Raw genomic sequence first — 19,529 nt, 5'->3', positions numbered from 1 at the left:
AAGATATTAGTTGTAGAGGTAAGTTCTAATAGTGCAATAATAGACATATATGTACGTTAAGTAGGACTTTTGAATGTTAGTTCAACTATGTAAATAACTATAAATTGGCCAGAAGTGCTCGTATGGGCTCCATGCACCATGTGCTCGTATTGTTTAGTTGTTTCTGGTCACTTTGCTACTAGAAGACTGGGAATTTTATTTTTTATATTTTTATTTTTAAGCTAAATTTTCCTATTTCTATAAGGTTCTGTATACAGTTATCACAAAATATTTTAGCAACTAAAGTGGATCAAAAATGTAATAATGCAAACTGTTTAGGATGGTATATGTGACAAAGTTAAATCAGGAGAACATCTTATCGTTATTACTTGTATTACTGAAAATCAATTTTGTTTAGCGTGATGATTTGCTGGAATGTATCTAAACAAGTACCTGTAGTATTAGAATGGCAAAATAAAAACTTTCTCTTGTTTCTTGGTTTTCTAATTTGCTCTAAGACTTCCATCACACACACACACACACACACACACCCACCCAAACCCACCCCAGAGAGGTACAGGAACTCCCTGACTTATGTAAAGGTTGCGTTCCGCAGAATGCTACGTATGTTGGAATCCCCCATGCTTGTGCAGCACTCGCAACCATGCTCACTGAATTGATTGAATCAAAAAAGAAATGTTCAACGAACATGTAAATAGAATTATTTATTGTATTTATTAATTTTTTTATCTCGTGCGCAGGAAAAATTATAAAATTACAAAAAAAAAGAGAGGCGAGAGGCATAACATCAGTAAGTTTTATCTCTCAAGCATCGTTGCCGGAATCAACGTCTTCAGCTCATCAGTACACCACTGTGAAGATTTAGAAGGGGTCGGCCACTCAACCTTACAAAAGAACATAATGGATGACTGGACAGTGGCTTTTTTATTTTCATTGAAGATTTCTTTGTAGCAAGCAAGCATATCATTCACCCCTCTATTAACTTTTAAGAATCGTTCGCTGTCAGGATCCATCTTCTCAAACCTCGCCATTGCCATCTTTCTGATGATGAAGCATCTTGGCTCCTCATTTTGGTTCATCTTGAGCTTCGTCAGCATTTTCTTCTTTCACTGTCGCTGCCTGCAAGTCAAGTTCGTTGTTAGATAATTCCTTCTATTCTTCCTCTAACTCCTCCACATTTTTGTCATCAGCCTCCAAATGAAGTAGCTCTGCAACCTTTACAATCTTATCTGTAACCTCTTCATATGATTCGTCTTTTACAAATCCTTCGAAGCCTTTTACGTGCCATGGGCATATTTTCTTCCATGTGCCATTTAAACAACTTTTAGTAATTTCCGCCCAGGCCTTATTAATGTTTAAGATGGCGTGGTAAATATTGTAAGCTTTCCAAAAGTCTCTTAACAAAATTTTTTTCATTGTCTACTGCAGACAATGCCTGAGCAAATGTGTGTAAATAGTATGCTTTTAAATTCGAAATAACAGCACGATCCATAGGTAGGATGAGCGAAGTCGTGTTTGGCAATAGAAATATGACTCACTATCGAATTGAAATCATCTAGATGCATAGTATGTCTAGAAGCAAAATCTTGAAAGGAACATCGTTGTCTTTACAATATTTTTCAACCTTGGGAATGAAGCAGCATTTAAACCAATCTCTCAAAGAGAGATATTGTTATCCATACTCTTTGGTTCTATCAGAAATGCACGGGTACGGTGGCTTTATTGATGCCCTTAAATGCACGAGGATTTCCAGAATGGTATACAAGCAGGGGTTTTAATCTCTAATCTCCCACTGCATTTAGCCCCAAGCAAGAGCATGGCCCCATCTTTTGATGCCTTGAAACCTGGCATTGTATTTTTCTCTGTAGCAGTGTATGTTCGATCTGGCATTTTTTTCCAGTACAGATCAGTCTCATCAACGTTAAAAATTTGCTGCATTGAATAGCTGCCTTCAGAATAATTTTTTCTAACACATCACAAAATTTCTCTGCAGCCGCAGATCAGCACTGGCGACTTCACTGCATACTTTAACGTTGTGGAAACCTGCATGAAGCTTGAACCTATTAAACGACCCGTTGCTTGTCACTAACTTGGGTTGGGGTTAGCTGTACTTATCCTTAATATCTTTATAAATACTTGTTGCTTTTGCTGGTTTTGGTTTACATCGTTGGTTTACATTTGAAAATAGGAATAAAAATCACAACACTTTTCAACTAGAGGCCAAAACAGATAAACTGAGGCCACAGGACACATGGGTTACTGCAGAATAAAGTATATATTTATATATTAACCCCAGGGGCTCACATCTGGTGAGTATGGGTTTGGCACACCCAGGGTCCTGAGCTAAATATCATCATTCTTCTCTTTCTTGGTGATTCCCTTCTACTTCTGACACTCTCTCTCTCTCTCTCTCTCTCTCTCTCTCAGAGTAATTGGGATTTTTTTTTTTTTTTTGGCTGGCACAGCATAAGCCTCAGGATTCCTTGCACCATGTGGCTGATAATAATAATAATATACATTTATAGGGTGTATATATATTCCATTATATATATATATATAAAAAATGGAATTACGCATGGCAACCCCCCATGCGTAAGTCTGATTAATTATTGACAACACAATATGTCTGTCTCAGCACTCCCTAAATCTTTTTTTATTAGTGACCATTTTCTAACATTTTCCACCATCAGTGGTGGAAAATGAGATGATCTATGTTGGAGGGTGTCCAGCCTGCAGGCCCACTCCTTTAAATTGTGTTGCCCGCGGTCATGTAGGCAGCCTTCAAATGTTATGCATCCCATAAGTTTAAAACTGACATGTCACAAAATATAGTTTTACATTGGCTTTTGAAAATATCCATTTTTAATAATATATATATATAACCATAATAATAGGAATGTTATTAGTATTATGTAATAATTGGCAGATTTTTGTATTTAATTCTTAAATGTAAAAAAAAAAACAAAAAAAATCAGTAAATACAGATGTAGATAACAAAAATTAAATTATCTTTTGAAAAATGCATAATTAATGGTATGGAACTGGGCTTGTGGCCCATTTCTGCAGTAACCCCTGTGTCCTGTGGCCTCAGTTTATCTGTTTTGGCCTCTAGTTAAAAAGTGTTGTGATTTTTATTCCTCTTTTCAAAGCAGATGATTATATCTTCTTTCCATGTTGAGCAAACTTCTTAATATGCCCTTTAAAATCTTGTGATCTCCAACAAATGATTTTATTTGCATTTTGTGAGACCACATTGAACCTTGTAAGATGTGTTTTCTAGAACATTCTAGAGTCCATATCAGTTTTATCTACTTGCTGTTTATTGGAGCTGATGGCCTGTGTGTGAGATGTAGGGAGGTGATTACAACTTATGTTATTGTTGTTTGGTTTTTAGGAGCATTAGCAACTAAGGCCATATTGCTCCGGGGATATGCAGTGGTCATTCCCTAACCCTGGTCACAGGCTCTAACCCCGGTCTAATCAAGAAGCGTGTGCTATGCACTGCTGCTCCTACCCACCTGGCTACGGAGTCGCCGATTACAACTTATACCCACTTTTGCTTTAAATTTTTTCCTAGGACCCCCAAACTTGACAAAATATTTTCTGTGCTGTCAGTTCTTTCTGTTTTTAAATATTTCTAAGAAATTTTAAACTATTTATGGACTCTTGGAGTATCTCTGTAGAAGAATTCACCATGTAACACACAACATAATGTAGCATGTCTCTCGCCCTCCCCTTCCCAGTACAAGCACATAGAGTGTACCCCCCCATGGTAATGCTGGTACTTCAAATTAGCATCATTGGAATCTGTCTACAGCTAAAGTAAGTACCTGGATAATACTATAATAATCTGATGTCGGCAACCTGTGGAAACGGATCACAGTTTGAAAAACACTGAATTATGCTGTTACCTGTTTGACAAATGATCTTAGAATCAAACATGTGATTTCATTTCAGGTTGTAGGGGGTGGATTCATAATATTTTGGCCAGTGTTTATATGTTATATATATTTTAATGGTGTAGAATTAAATGTTTACTTTTCTTTAAGTAATTCATTGCCACTTTTTCCTCTCTCCCTTTCTTTTTCCTAGCTTGTTAGCTGTAGTGTTAGCACATATGTTCATATAGCAGTTACATTGCAGTACTTTGAAACCATTGTGAGATTTGAAAAGTTTTTTTCACAAGAACCTCATCACATTCCAGAAGCATTGGTAAGATATTTCTGTTCTTTTTTTAATCTAATACTGTGCATCAGTTCTCTAACCTTAGCCTGTTTCTCCTTTCTGTGATCACAAAGAATGCAGCCTAATAGTTGAGAGTTTAATGTTCTGTTTGAATTTTAGAAATTTGTGCGTGTGTGTGTGTTATAGGAATTTTACATCCACTTCAGTGTATGCTGATCGTTCTGCATGAGGTTTAATTAAATGGGGTAGAAGCTATCTTTCATCTCCTTACTGTACATTGTTAAAAATTTGCATATATCCTTTATTGTTTTAGAAATTTCCCTAGTAAACAAACCTATGCATAATGGAGATGTCCAGCAGGAAAACATAGTATTATTTTTAGATCTCCTCTGATTCAGTACCACCGATAAGAAATAAATTCCTTTATGTAAAATAAGTTATTTCACTTAATGTAACAAGTACTGACAAGGACCTTAATGTTAATTAAGATCCTTGTCAGTATGATAAAAAAAAAATGTGTATGAAAAGATTAAAAAAAAAAAGCATTGGCTATTCATCCAAGTTGATTATGCAGGTTAGATATTTCAAATCAGAGCCATGAGTTTTTATTACGATCCAATGACATGAATAAATTTGTTAGGCTATAGAATTGTCTGATTCCATTTGTGAACAAGATTAGCATATAATTGTTAATTGTTGGATTACTTAGAATTTTTGGATTTCATGATTCATACATGGAGGATTAGACTGAAATAACAATTATTATATATTAGAAAACAGGCCTTGTGTGTCGGGTTGCATTATATCACCCAAGTTTCTTGCAACGTCCAACTAACTGGTTAAAATAAATTAATTAAAATAAAAATAAAAATGATATATACATAAGATAAAACAGATATAAAATAAGATAGAAGCGTTAAAATACAATAATTAAAAGTGTTAAAATATAATATAATAAAAGCATTAAAATACATAGTAGCTTTCGAAGCGAAGTGCCTCTTCATCAGCTAGTCTGTGAATGGTATACTTCAGTATATATTTGATGGTTACAATAGCACAAGTCTAGTGTCGGTAGAGCAGAATTACGTACATGTGATGATCGGCAGCGCTCATTGCACTGCAATACAGTACATTCTATAATAGGGTGTAAGTGTACTCCCCTCGTGCTATTTATGGTACTATTATTGGTGGCTATGTGCAGTGCTTCAAGCCATGAACGCTGGCGGTAATCACATGAATAGTCAACGATTTCACAATCATCACATGTACGTAATTCTGCTCTACCGACACCAGACTCGTGATACACGATCATGCCCAGCTGACTTGTGCTATTGTAACCATCAATATATGCTGAAGTACACCATTCGCAGACTAGCTGATGAAAAGGCACTTCGCTTCAAAAGCTACTATGTATTTTAATGCTTTTATCTTATTTTATTTCTGTTTTATCTTATGTATATATCATTTTTATTTTAATAAATTTATTTTAACCAGTTAGTCGGTTGTCGCAAGAAACTTGGATGGAATTATTATATATGTTTATTATTCATACGCTTATCCCAGAGGATTGTGGCATTTCTAAAGACATACACAAGTGATTATTGTGATCAAGATTATATTGATAAACACCTCAAGATTAGGACTTCAATAAATCTAATTCTGTGAAACTTTTTATTTACTGTAAATATACTGTATATAGTGTTAAATGTATTTTGGAAGAGAAAATAATTAATTTTATTTTTACTCTGGTTTTTGAAGTTCTATATGCTACCTTTTTCTCTTGAAAATAAGGTTACACTTGAACAGCACTATGTACAATAATTGCAGTATAGAAATGAAATATTTTATAACTGTGATATGGCTACCTGAAATCCAGAAAATTCCAAGATCCAGTGTGGACCAGGTTCTGAGGTTGTTAATTATACTGTAGTAGTGAATGGAGAGTTTATAAAGTGAGAACAGGGTAGAGCATATGGCTCAGATCAACAAGGAGAGTGACAACAGAAGAATTCACCATGTAACACATAGCACAATATAGCATGTCTGTTGCCCTCTCCATCCCCTTCCTGTACATGGAGAGTGGACTCCCAAGTAATGCTGGTCCTTCAAATTAGCATCACTGAAATCAGCCTACAGCTAAACTAAGTACCTGGCTAATACTATAATAATCTGGTGTTTGGTGGGCACTGCAACCTGTGGAAATTCAGAAAACAGATTCTGCCAATTGAAGAACCTAACTCCAATCCACCACTAAGTATCTGCTCTGGAAGAATGATTGATCCCGAGATGAAATATTTTCAAATAGCCCTTACAGATAAATCTTCAGCTAGAGGGTTTACCTGTAACAACAAACTGTGCTGGTACCATGCCCTTACCCTCATGGTTCAGTATAGTGCTTAGGTAGCCTTATTTCTATTTCTGGACACATTTATTGCTTGCTTGGTGGTGAGTATCCCTTTGTAGTGGGTGGGTGGGTGGGATAGCAAAAAACTGAATCAGAAAAAAAAAAAAAGGTTTGAAGGGGTTACCAGTTTCCCCTAACTGATCAAACACCTTCATTCTTTTTGATCCATAACAGCCCAGTAATGGTGGCTCCTCTGTTTTGAGAATGCCAATTACAGTAATGCCCATAAGACCATTGTTTTCCCAAAAGTAACTATGTTGAGATCATGAGGAGTGATCTCATAACAGAACCCCTCTTGAAATCTGAAGAAGGAAGCTCTTCTGAATTAGAATGATCAGTGTGATGGTTAAAATTATAATTGGGTATCAGCATTATCTTTTATGGTTGTATAAGCGGCCTCCGTAGCCAAGTTGTCAGGAGCTGGAGTGCAGTAGCACACGCTCTTTGAGTAGACCGGGGTTCAAGCCCCTGACTGCTAAATACAGTCGATCTGCCAACCCGCACTGGACCAGCGTGGCAGATTATGGTCCATTTCTCTCAGCATGAATTGTTGAGGAGGCTTCCATCCTGCAGTGGGTTGATAATGGCTGCAGTTTATACCAAATCTGCAGAAAATGCTTTAAATGCCAAAACAAATTGTCATTTGCTGTCATGCACCCAATATTCATGCAAAAGACCATGAAGCCAAGGTTTGTTCATCTCCAGATTCATGTGAACTGTGAAAGAAAACACCCTGCATGCTCATGCCAACAGTGGCATAAAGAAAAAGAAAAATACCATAGATGCTCAAGTATAACTCGAGAAATTTTGGACATTTTCAAAATCAAGTACAGATCACCTTATATTACAGAAAAACATTTCTCCATATGTAGAATGAGTAAAACTAACACGGTAGGATTTACCTTCTGACATTAAGTGTGTGTTTTTAAAAACAGCATTAGTAATGCTAGTGATGGTACTGAAGTCTGTCTTTTTGGGGAAGCAAATAACAGATGAGTTTGAAACTACCAGTCATAGCCCATTTTATGTGTATGACAGTTGTCCAAAAATTACAGAAGCAGCAGCTAAATACTTTTTGGCAATGAACAACAAAGAGAAATAACAGGACTTTTGTGGCTCTTAATAAAATAATTTTTCAAAATTTATTTATTGGCAAAAATAAGGCTTGACTTCAAACATTTGCTTAATCATTTAATGTTAAAGTAAGTGGTAAACAGTACCTTTGATTTTATAAAATTCATTAATATAAATATGCAATTCATTTACTATCAAAAAGAGGGTATAGGTCAAAAATAGTTTTGCACACTTTACCATTTCATTATGCTGAAATGTACAAAATCTGGCTGAATTGGTTATGCCTTAAGTACATTTTCTGATTTCTCAAGACCCAGAACTAGTCAACTTGTACTTAAATATGAATAGTAGAGACTTAGGCAAGAAAAGCAGTAAAACCCATAAAATGTAATAAACTGGCATACCTTGAAGGTTACAGGGAAGTGTTCCATCAGAGTCAAACTGAAATGACTATTCCATTAGTTTAAAAATATCAGAAGTTTTGGACATCTTAGAAGCAGCATTAGTAGAAATGCAAGCTAACCAGTATAATTAAAAATTTAGGGGAGAATAACAGCTTATTCAGTAAATCATTGCCAGACTGTCTAAAAGGGAGCATCAAATTTAATCTTGAATGTTGGTGTAAGTTATTTGCGCGTTTGGGTGTTCCCAGGTACAAATTCACACTGAGTATCCATGGTCAGGTCTGCAATTTGACAAATAATGAGCAAAAAAAAAAAAAAAAAAAAGTCATCAATCTGGGACTATAGTTCAATTGAAGAAGGAACCGAAGGCTAAAATCTCTAAATGTTACCTTTCATATTAGTATTCAGAGTTGTCTGGGAAATGAAGTCTAGGAAGATCTCCTCATCAGATGCCTTCAGAATATGCACAGTTAAATTAGCATTAGCAAAGGCACATGATGCAAGAAAGCAAGCTTATATAGCATATATAAGCTTGCTTTCTTGCATCATATGCCTCTGCTAATGCTGAATGCTGAAGAGAGCATCAGCCAAAAAAAAAAAAAAAATTTCACCCATCCACTCGTGCCAAATATTTGTCAAGTTCTGCATTGAATCTATTTAAGCTATCAACTTCTCTACAACGACAGATGGAAGTTTGTTACAACAATCAACCACCTGCTGGCTAAAGGCAAACTTCTGCACATCTATCCTACAACCATCTTTCCTCAATTTGAATTTATGCCCTCTCAGGCAATTATTCTGAGCAAGAGGAAGAATCCCATCAGCATTGAGCATGCTCAAATCATTCAAGGCTTTATACACCTCAATCAGATCACCTCGCAGGTGCCTAGTCTCCAGACACTGTAATTTGCAACTTAAGTCTTTCTTCGTAAGAGCAACCCTTTGTACCATTCACTAATCTTGTTGTCCTTCTCTGTATTTGCCTCCATGTGTAACAGTATCAAAAGCCTTTCTAAGATCCAAATATATGATATCAAAGTCATTCCTTGCATCCAGTTCCTTTCTGGCCACATCATAGTATCCAATCAAATTGGTCAGACAAGATTTCCCCTTAACAAAACCATGCTTTGTCCGAGCTATAACTGAAGTCTTGTCTAGTGATCGTGCAGTGCTTCTTTAACCAGTTCCTCCATTAATTTCGCTGGAACAGAAGTTAAACTAACAGGTCTGTAGTAGTAGTAGTAGTGGCATGTGATGCAAGAAAGCAAGTGTATGAGCTTATGCAGCCTAGGCAAAAAAAAATCACACCATTCCCTCCAAATGCCTGTCCAGTTCCCCCTTAAATTTATTTAACCTATCAACTTCCACATCGACAGATGAAAGTTTGTTCCAGCAATTAACCACCCACTAGCTAAAGGCAAATTTCCGCACATCTATTCTACATGTCTTTTCTTAATTTGAATTTATGGCCCCTTAGGTTTGTAATCTTATCCCATTTTCTATGAAATGATGCAAATATAGAAGAACTTTTAGTCTATTTGAGTGTATTGGCATGTACAAAAGCATATAATTCAACACCTGTAACCTTTTCTGTTGCTTGCAAATAAACCTATGAATAGACACAATTTGACCTTGCTAGCCCTTATGCCATTAAATCCAATACCAATGAAACATCGCTGTTAAGAATGCATATTAGTAAATTTCTGCTGACTACTGGGGCACTTTGATATCCTGAGGTACAAAACTGCAGGTTGTGTGGCCAAATGGCTTACTGACTTTACATGAATTTTAAATTGACCTATTGACTTTTCATAGATTTTATAAATGACCTTACATGGATTTTAAAAGAATGCAACCTTGAATTACCCAGATGTGGAGAAACCAAATCAACAACTAAATCAAAGCTAAACCACAAATATATACATCTAGCTTCCAACAAAATTGACATAACGTGATGTTAACATGATTGCAAATTTGCCTACTTATTTTCCCACCTGCACTTACATATAGGTGAAACTCAGTGCACTTCATGCCAAACACAGCTTGCTCTTAAATATGTATTAATTGACTGTTCCCACTATCCAACTACCAGATCTTACACCTTCCAAACTTTCCCGTTTACATAGTCCCCAACATTAAAACATGCTCCTGGAGATAAGGACAATTTAAACAAACTTTTCCTTTTCTTCAAAAATATAAATTTATCAATGTATTTAATAGAAACACACATTTTGGCTTTAGTCATCTTGTATCATTAAGCTATCACAGCAATGTAACAGTGCCCTAAGTTTTAGACAAATAGCAGATTCACCTTTTTTCACCTTTTGATTTCAATTGCCTGATCTCCATTTTTTTAAAAGTAAAATTGCCAACTGTGTAAATTTATTTCTGTGGTTTCTTTATCATACTAAATGTAGTATTATTTTTATATTAACAGAATCCTTCTTTCCCACTCCACTCATTTAAACATTTCCATAAATAATTTTAGTTTAAAGGATTTTTAAACAAATCCTCATCACTCTTTTCTAGTAGTACTACAGATGGGGGTCTGAACTTTTCATTTAATTTTTTTTTTTTTAGGTTGCCTTTATGGATGAAAGAGGTCTTAGAAATAATAGTCCCCAGGTGCGAAGCAGAGTATCTTATTTGTTTTCCAGGTTTATTAAATGTCTGAAGTAAGTATGAATTTCTTTATAGCCATAATGGAATTTTATGCACTCTCTAGAACTTCTGCCATTCCCTTGGTCTCAATCCCTATTCCACCTGATACTCAGTGATCAGAATAGAATGTTCAGAAAAGAAATGGAAGATAGATAACATCATAAGAAAACAATTGACCCAATTAACCAATTGGAGGAACCCAGAAACCCCACCCTCTCCTCTAAAGATTCTTTTGTAATTATATACATAAATTTTAATCCCTTACCTCTAAATGAGAAATTTTTTTATATATATAAATTTATATTTTGTTGTCAAATAGATTCATTCCATGATGCATCTTTTGATCATATTTCTATTTATTGTCTTTAAATTTTGTTATATACATAGCTTCTTTGGCTTTTATTTTGATCAAATCCCTTCCTGTTGATAAATTCTGTAAATATTTGCATTCACATTTACATGTGAAGTTTTTATAGATTGGATTGCCAGAAATCTGTATGGTACTAATGTGTTGAAAGGGAGTTAAATAATTTTATGGTAACTAAAAGGCAGCTGGAAAAGAAATTGTTACAGACAGAAGTAAATAAGGCACCTCGGGTGGATGGAATCTATCCAGTAGAAAAGGGGATAAATTCCATTCACCCCTTGTTTTAGAGAAGGAATTTTTTAAATGTTATTCCAATCTGGTTATCTATATATTTTTTGCATCCAGCTCCTCTATAAGTCACAAAAGAGCTGGATGCAAAATATTGGTAAAACTTTTTATATTATTTCATATGAACAACTACCATAAATATTAGAACAGCGGAGCAAGATGCTACTTCACTGAACTTTATGGAATTTCACTAATAACATTTAGTTCAAGAAGTGCAGTGTCCATTACTGCTATTTATCCATAGCACTAACTTGCCCCTAATGCCACAGTGCTCCAATTTGTATGTAGCAGTCTTTCGTGTGGAACAGTCTATGTATGTGATAACAAAAGTATTTTTCTGCCTCCAGCTCCTCTATGAGGAAGAGCTGTCACAGAAAGAGCTAAATGCAAAAATTAATTTTGAGTTCATATACTTAGATAAAAGTACATTAAATTAGAAGATGTTAAATATAAAGTAAATATTATAATAATAAAAATAAAATACATTAAATTAGATTAAAAGTAAAATGTGCCTAGATAAAAGTACGTTAAAGCTTTTGATACTGTTCCACACAAACAACTACTGTACCAATTGGAGCATGGAGCAGTGGGGCAAGTTACTGCTATTCTTAAACTAATGTTATTAGTGGGGTCCCACAATTCTGGGTTCAGTTTTGGGGGGGGGGCCCTTACTGTTTTTAATATTTATTTACAATATTGATGTAGGTATTTCAAGCTTAATGTAGATCAAGTTCTGTGTTTTCTGGTGATATAGAGGCGGGCAGGGTAGTAATGAAAGTAATCAGGATGTACTATTCCAAGACCTGGATAATTTGGCAGATGTGCTGATGGATGGCAGTTGAGGTTTAACATTGATTTATCAATGAAATTCTCTGAGCAGTATAGACAGGCTGCTAAACGTGCAGGTTCTGTTGATGACATACAAGAATTTTGCTAGTAGTATCCAATTGTACAAGGTGATGCAAAATTCATACAACCTAGATATCAGTAATTAAAATTTATTAATCCTTTTACTATATGTAATCAGATAATTAATCAGGTTTTTGATGGTATAAATAGTAATATCTGCTTTGTTTTTCAGGACTCATATATATAGTTATACAGAAGACATATTAAAACGTGTTCAGGATCTTCTTATATTGGCACCCCCAGAGAATGGAGTAACCACTTCCCTGTTATCTACTGATGATCAGTTGTTTTTATATGAAACCACTGCTGTACTTATTATATCCAGTCAGTTTGATACTCAGGTAATTCAGGGGTTTTCAACTGATTATAACTTGTTTTTAATTGACTTGACAGGTTTTAATGAGTAGCAATTATCACATAATAAAAGTATCTATTAGCATTAGTAGAGACATATGATGCAAGAAAGCAAGCGTATATAGCATCAGCCAAATAAATAAAATAAAAACTTCTGTTTTCACCCATCCATTACCTCCAAATGCTTGTCTAGTTCTGCCTTGAACTTATTTAAGTTGTTGACCTCTACTATGACAGATGGAAGTTTGTTCCAACTATCAACCACCCACTGGCTAAAGGCAAATATCCACACATCTATTTTACAATTATCTTTCCTCAATTTGAATTTATATTCCCTCAGGTGAGTAATCTGAGCAAGAGGAAGAAGAATCCCAATAGCATTGAGCTTGCAGAAACCATTCAAGGCCTCATACACATCAATCAGATCACGTCACATGTGCCTAATCTCCAGACTCTGCAAATCATATTACTTAAGCCTATCTTGGTAACAGCAACCCTTTGTTCCATTCACCAATCTTGTTTCCCTTCTCTCCAGCAGCTCTGCATCCCTCCTAAAATGAGGACTCCAGACCTGTATGCAGTACTCAAGGTGTGGCTTGACCATTGCCTTATACAAGAGAACAGTCACCTCCTTACCCCTGCTAGCAAAATTCCTGTATAGCCACTCCCCGACTTACTTAAGGGTTGTGTTCTGCAGAACTCTATGTAAGTTGGAATTTCTCTAAATGCTTATGCAGCACTCACAAATTTGATTGAGGCAAAAAAGAAATGTTCGATGAACACATAAATAGAATTATTTATTCAATTTTTTTTATCTCATGTGCAGGAAAAATTACAAGAGTATACAAAATTACAAAAATTTCAAAATTATAAAATTACAAAAAGAGAGAGGAGATAGGCATAACGTCAGCAAGTTTTACCTTTCGAGCTTCATTGCCAGAATTAACTCTCCAGCTGATAAACACGTTGCTGCAGAAATTGAGGGCTGTGAAGATTTAGAAGGGGTTTTTTCCAGCACATCACAAAATTTCTCTACAGCTGCAGAATTGGCACTGGTGATTTCACCACATACAGTAATACCCCGAAGTTACGCGATAGGTGGGTCCGACGAAAATCACGTAAGTCGAATTCGCGTAAGTCGGGGTACAACTTTGCATATAAATACGTATAAATTTTGCTTAATTGGGACCAGGGACTAACAAAAACACTAGTTTAGAAGAAAAATATTAATAAAATTGCAGTTCTTTATACAGTTTAATACAAAATATGTATTAAAAAAACAAATGACTTACGTTAAAAAGTTATTTCGATGTCGATGGCTTCATAAAATCTAACAAATTCGTCTGACGCGCCTTCTTTTTTTCACGCAGAATTTCTTCGTAGCAAGCTAATAATTTTTTTATTCCTTGCTTTGTAGCTATAACGCTTTCTTCGTTGGAGTCTATGTTTTCTAAAATTTTTAAGCCCTTTACAATTGAGCCCTTTTCAATTTTCAACCTGTCAAGTTTGCAATTGTCATGTGCTTTTCGCCGTTGCTTCATTTAGGTCTGTAGCACGTGCAATATCACATGGTCTTTCATTTCGCTCAAAGCGTTTCACAATTTCATATTTTTTCTCTATCGACAGAGGCGGACTGGCCATAAGCCTTACCGGGGCCAGTGTAACCCCGGTGGGCCAGTGTGATTTTGGCCATAAACCATAGTATGAGGCCACTATAAATTTTCCCGGGTAAGAATTTTTGACCCAGTCCGCCTCTGTTTATCGATAATTGCTTTTCTTTTTCACTCTGAATCTGCAGTGTCTTCACCAGGACGCTTCCTTTTCACACCTTTTAATTAAGTATTTTATTCATTTTTAGGGAATAAAGCGCAATTACAAAACGAGGAGGCACGCTTGATACACATAAACAAAGCTGCCCGCATGTAGCAACTGAATAAACAACACCATAAAGGCAGAGATACACTATTAACACCACACATTTCTAGGGGTTACTCCCATAAAACAATAAAAATCCAGTTGCGTTTCTGCTAGTGAAATCTGTTATAAACTGGTAGTAAACTCGATCTAATTGCATTTGCGATTATACCGATAGCTGGAATTGTGTTGGTTTTTACGTTATTATGGTGAAATGTGTTTCCCCTTCACTGATATAAAAAACATAAAAGCAGCAAAGTTGAATTTTGTTCAACTTTCGCTCTCATTCTACGCCGTTGCATCGTATATCGATAACATATGAAAAACGACCTTGAAGATAGTGGGCGGCAGCGTTGCAAAACGAAAAAATCAAGAACCGCGTAACTCCGAGTTCGCGTAAGTCGGGGTATTACTGTACTTTAATGTTTTGGAAACCAGGACGATGCTTGAACCTATTAAACCACCTGTTGCTTGCTACGAACTGGGCTTGTGGTTCGCTGTACTTATCCTTAATATCTTCATAAATACTTCTTGCTTTTGCTTTAATGGCTATTGGACTCGGGGACTTGCTTCTGAATCTGATTTTCTATCTATATTAAAAGCTTTTCCATCTTCGATATAGCACCTGAACACCGTTTTGTGATCACTGTTGATCTTAAATGTGTTGGTCCTTTAACATGTTCTTTTATACGCGCACCGTTGCTTAAAAGAGTATTCTGTTGAAGCAGCGAGACCTAATTCCGTTCAATAGACGACAAACTTTGTCTTTCTTCATACTTCTTAATTAATCATCTTAATTTCTAAATCAATTTTGTTTAATTTCCTAGCACTGCCAGCACTTGCACTTTCCATTGGTCCTTTCCATTCACCAATATAATAAGTAAATAGGAATGAAGAGAAGATTCTGAAAATTTGTTTTTTACATGATGGAAGATTTCAGTGAAGGGGAACTCATTTCACCATAATGCCATAATGTAAAAACCCACAGAATTCCAGTTATTGGTATTATTGCAAGTGCAATAAGATCGAGTTTATTACCCATTTATAATAGATTGCACTAACAGAAAAGCCCAATAAACCGGAAAGTTCTAATTGTTTTCTTTGTTTTATGATAGTGACCTCCAGAAATGTGTTTTAGAAAAATATCACAAAGACATTCAAAATTGATTCTTATAATGGAACATATGATAACGATGAAAGCGTGATGCAATTTTCATTATAAAAATGACCTTTTATAGAGATAAATAGCTTAGTTATATGGTGAAAATTTCAACTTCCGAGATCTTGGAACGAATTACCAAAAAAACCAATGTGTTACTGGGTTCACATTACGATAGTTTCACAATACTTCCATTTATTCCTACGGGACGCAAAATATGTTTCCACGATTTTTTTTAAGTTTGCACCAACTTGCAGAAACTTGCTTAAAGTCGAATTTCCGTAAGTTGAGTATTACGTAAGCCAGGGAATGGCTGTATATCATTGACAAGACACCATGAGCTACTCTTGCAGCCTGTCTGTACTGCTCAGAAAACTTCACATCTGACTGCACAATTATGCCCAGGTCCTTTTCTTTCTCCACTATCCTGAGTGTAGTATCTCACAGTTGGTATGTCACTCTGGGGTTACTATTAACCATTTGCAGTACTTTGCATTCATCAATGTTAAACTTCAGTTGCCACCTTTCAGCCCATCTGCTCAACTTTTCTAAACCTTGTCCTTGCAAACTTGGACATTAATCCTGATATACCTTCATCAATATCATTGATAAATACAGAAAACAACAATGGCCCCAACACCGAACCCTGGAGGGCTCCACTAATAACATTAGTCCTTGAAGAGCAGTGTCCATTGATTACCACTGTGTCCTCTCCCACTCCATCATCCCTTTATCCATAGCAGCAACTTTCCCTTAATGCCATACTGATCCAATTTGTACAGTAATCTTCCATGTGGAACAGTATCAAAAGCTTTCCTAAAATCGAAGTATATGATATCAAAATTATTTTTTGCATACAGTTCCTTTGTGACCACATCATAGTATCCAATCATATTGGTCAGACAAGACCTCCCCTTAACAAAACTGAGCTGTGTCTGTCTGTAACTGCAGTCTTGTCTAGATGATCGTGTAGTGCTTCTTTAACCATGACACCATTATTTTCCCCAGAACAGAAGTTAAACTAACAGGTCTGTAATTACTCATGGCATCCATTAAACCCCCTTTGTGATTTTTGGGTACATTTACACATCTTCAGTCCTTGAGGACCTCCCCTGAGTCCAATGACATCATAGTCGTGGCTTAGGGCATGCTTACTTCCTGTGCTGCCTCCGTAGCCAGGTGGGCAGGAGCAGCAGTGCGTAGCACACGTTTCTTGATTAGACCGGGGTTCGAGCCCATGACCACCAAATACGGAGGGTGCGAAAAGGTCAGGGAAGGAGCAATATGGCCTTAGTTGCTAATGCTCCTAAAAACCAAATAACAACAGCCTCCTTTATTATAACTGGATAGATCCCCTCCACCCCACGGTGCCTTTCTTATGTTCTACTTCAACAATTTCTCCTCCACTTTGCTCTCAGTTATTACAAAATCATTTAGCTCCCTGCTAGAGTTTGATAAGCTTCTGGCCTCCACTTCCCTACAGACTTCTTCATGTGTGAATTTAGATGCAGAATACTCATTCAGTTTGTCAACTACTTCAGCAGGATCATCAACAATCGGACCATCGATATCAAGTGGACCAATCTGATTCATCCCCTTTTAGAGTTTACGTAAGTAAAGAAGTTTTTGTTCTTTTTCTTTACATCCTTTGCCAAAGATTTCTCATAATCTGCCTTCGCTTGCATAACCTCCTTTTGCTAGCAGGGAAAAGGAGGTGATTGTCCCTCTGTATAAGGCAATGGTCAGGCTATTGCCTTACAGTAAGTACTGTGTACAGGTCTGGAGGCCTCATTTTAGGAAGGATGTAGATTTGCTTGAGCATGTACAGAGAAGGGCAACAAGATTGGTGAGGGGAATGAAGGGATCCTCTTACCAAGAGAGGCTTAAGTTCTGCAAATTGCAGCGGCTGGAGACTAAGCACCTGCGAGATGATCTGATTGAGGTGTATAAGGCCTTGAATGGGTTGAGCACGCTGATGATAGGTTAAATAAATTTAAGGAGGAACTGGACAAACATTTAGATGGATTTGTTTTGTAATTTTTTATTTTTATTTTGGCTGATGCTGCATAAGCTCATACACTTGCTTTCTTGCATCACATGCCACTACTACTACTATTACTACTACTACTACTTTTGTCACCTTTTGAACCCCCTTTGTGAATTGGCGATACATTTGCACACCTCCAGTCCATGGGGACCTCCCCTGAGTCCAAGGAAGCTCTCATAATTATGCAATGCAAGTAATGCAAAATCTTAAAGAAAAAAAAAAAAAAATGCCTCCACAACCTTGTTGGAAAAATTAGATCCAAAAACTTAGGTATCAGTGGTATCTAGAAATTGCTGATAAATTATACTTATGAATTGATCAAGTAGAGTTCAGCTTGTTGACAGTACTGTGTGCATACTGGAAAAAAAAAAAAAAAAAAAAGATAGATAATCTAATAATAAGAATTATTGTCAAACTCAAGGCACTAAGATGACAGATGACTAAGTTTTAACTTGACAGAAAGCCTCTTACCTCTCCTGATAGAGCACAAAAACCTGAGGTCTTTTACTCTAACAAAAATTGGCCAAATGCAAAAAGCTGGAAAATAGTACTTAGACATAATCAAACATTTACAATAAACAACCATCATACACTAGAATTTCCAGACCGGTGCAAAAACTCCTACTAGTTAAACCTAATTGATGAAACCCTTGAACATGAAAACATATGCAAGGTTTTCTGAGTCATATGTTTTCATATACATGAAAACATATGACTCAGAAATAACCAAATGTCCTGAGGGCCATCTGATCCAGTATGCTGATTTCCTTTTCTTGTTTTAAGAATTTGTTTATTGTAAAAATCTTTCCTCGAGGAAATTCATGACCCTTTGTTAACCGATTCATTTGCAAATGGGCAAGAATTTTTGAAGAGTTAATGGCCAGCAGCTGTTTAAATATAGGTAATCTATACTTTATATGAAACCTATTGGCGCAAATGAAGTTTGTTAATCTTGTGCAGAGGGAATAGAATTTCCTGCCATGAATTGTTCAAAGTATTTCAGCCCATAAAACATGCAGATCTACTCATGCACACACTGCTACCATAATAATACAAGACCAAAACATACAAAGTATGATATCATAAGAATTGGATACTGTAAAAGGAAAAAAAAAAAAATCTGCTATTTTTTGCATTGGCATGAGTAGCCAATGCACAAAAATAGTTTATAACGAAAACATATTGTGATTATATTTAGAATTCATTCTTGTGTTCTTTTCCTGCATAATGACATTTTTCAAAGAAGTTATTTGCTTTTTTTTTTTCTTTTTTAACAGAAGAAACAAATACTCTTAAAGAATCTGTTGAGTCCTGTACTTTCAAAGTTTGAACTTCTTCTTCAACGGCTACCATTAGAAAGACATGAAGAACAGCAACATTTTATTGCTGAATGTATGAATCATGCTATTGCTGTTACAAGGTAAAAGCTTTAATTGTGTTATCTACACTAGATATAATCATTTTAATAATCGTTCCAAGTTTTAAATAATTTACTGTTTTAATAATTGATATATATATATATATTTTTAATTGCAGTCGCACCAGTAAAGCATTTTCTAATCAGCAAACAATGAAATCTTGTGGTTGTGTACAGATCTATTTGGATTCATTGCAAGTATTTCTTCAAGCCTTAGAGGTATGAAATAATGAAAAAAAAAATTAATATTGAGCATTTTCTTTCAAGATTAATATTCTTGGGTAACTAGAAATTCGATAATTAGAATAAGTAGTTAAGCACAAGATCTTTCCTGACTTCAACTTCA

General features: G+C 35.7%; 1 protein-coding gene across 2 annotated transcripts in view; it reads left to right on the top strand.

Moving 5' to 3' along the window:
- Positions 1 to 19,529, top strand: part of LOC150076170 (exportin-T-like) — a 408,083-nt gene that overhangs the window by 246,281 nt on the left and 142,273 nt on the right. For both annotated transcript variants that reach the window (XM_090387100.1, XM_090387099.1), the window contains exons 15-19: positions 4,093 to 4,212; positions 10,648 to 10,742; positions 12,465 to 12,633; positions 19,044 to 19,186; positions 19,303 to 19,402. In XM_090387100.1, the coding sequence (XP_090243226.1) occupies positions 4,093 to 4,212; positions 10,648 to 10,742; positions 12,465 to 12,633; positions 19,044 to 19,186; positions 19,303 to 19,402 (627 nt within the window). The remainder of the gene's footprint in view (positions 1 to 4,092; positions 4,213 to 10,647; positions 10,743 to 12,464; positions 12,634 to 19,043; positions 19,187 to 19,302; positions 19,403 to 19,529) is intronic.

This window comes from Mastigoproctus giganteus, chromosome 13, assembly GCF_048544385.1.
Source record: "Mastigoproctus giganteus isolate SK-2022 chromosome 13, ASM4854438v1, whole genome shotgun sequence".
Classification (NCBI taxonomy): Eukaryota; Metazoa; Arthropoda; class Arachnida; order Uropygi; family Thelyphonidae; genus Mastigoproctus; species Mastigoproctus giganteus.
Note: the sequence above shows the minus strand (reverse complement) of the source record. Positions and strands in the feature narration are given on the sequence as shown.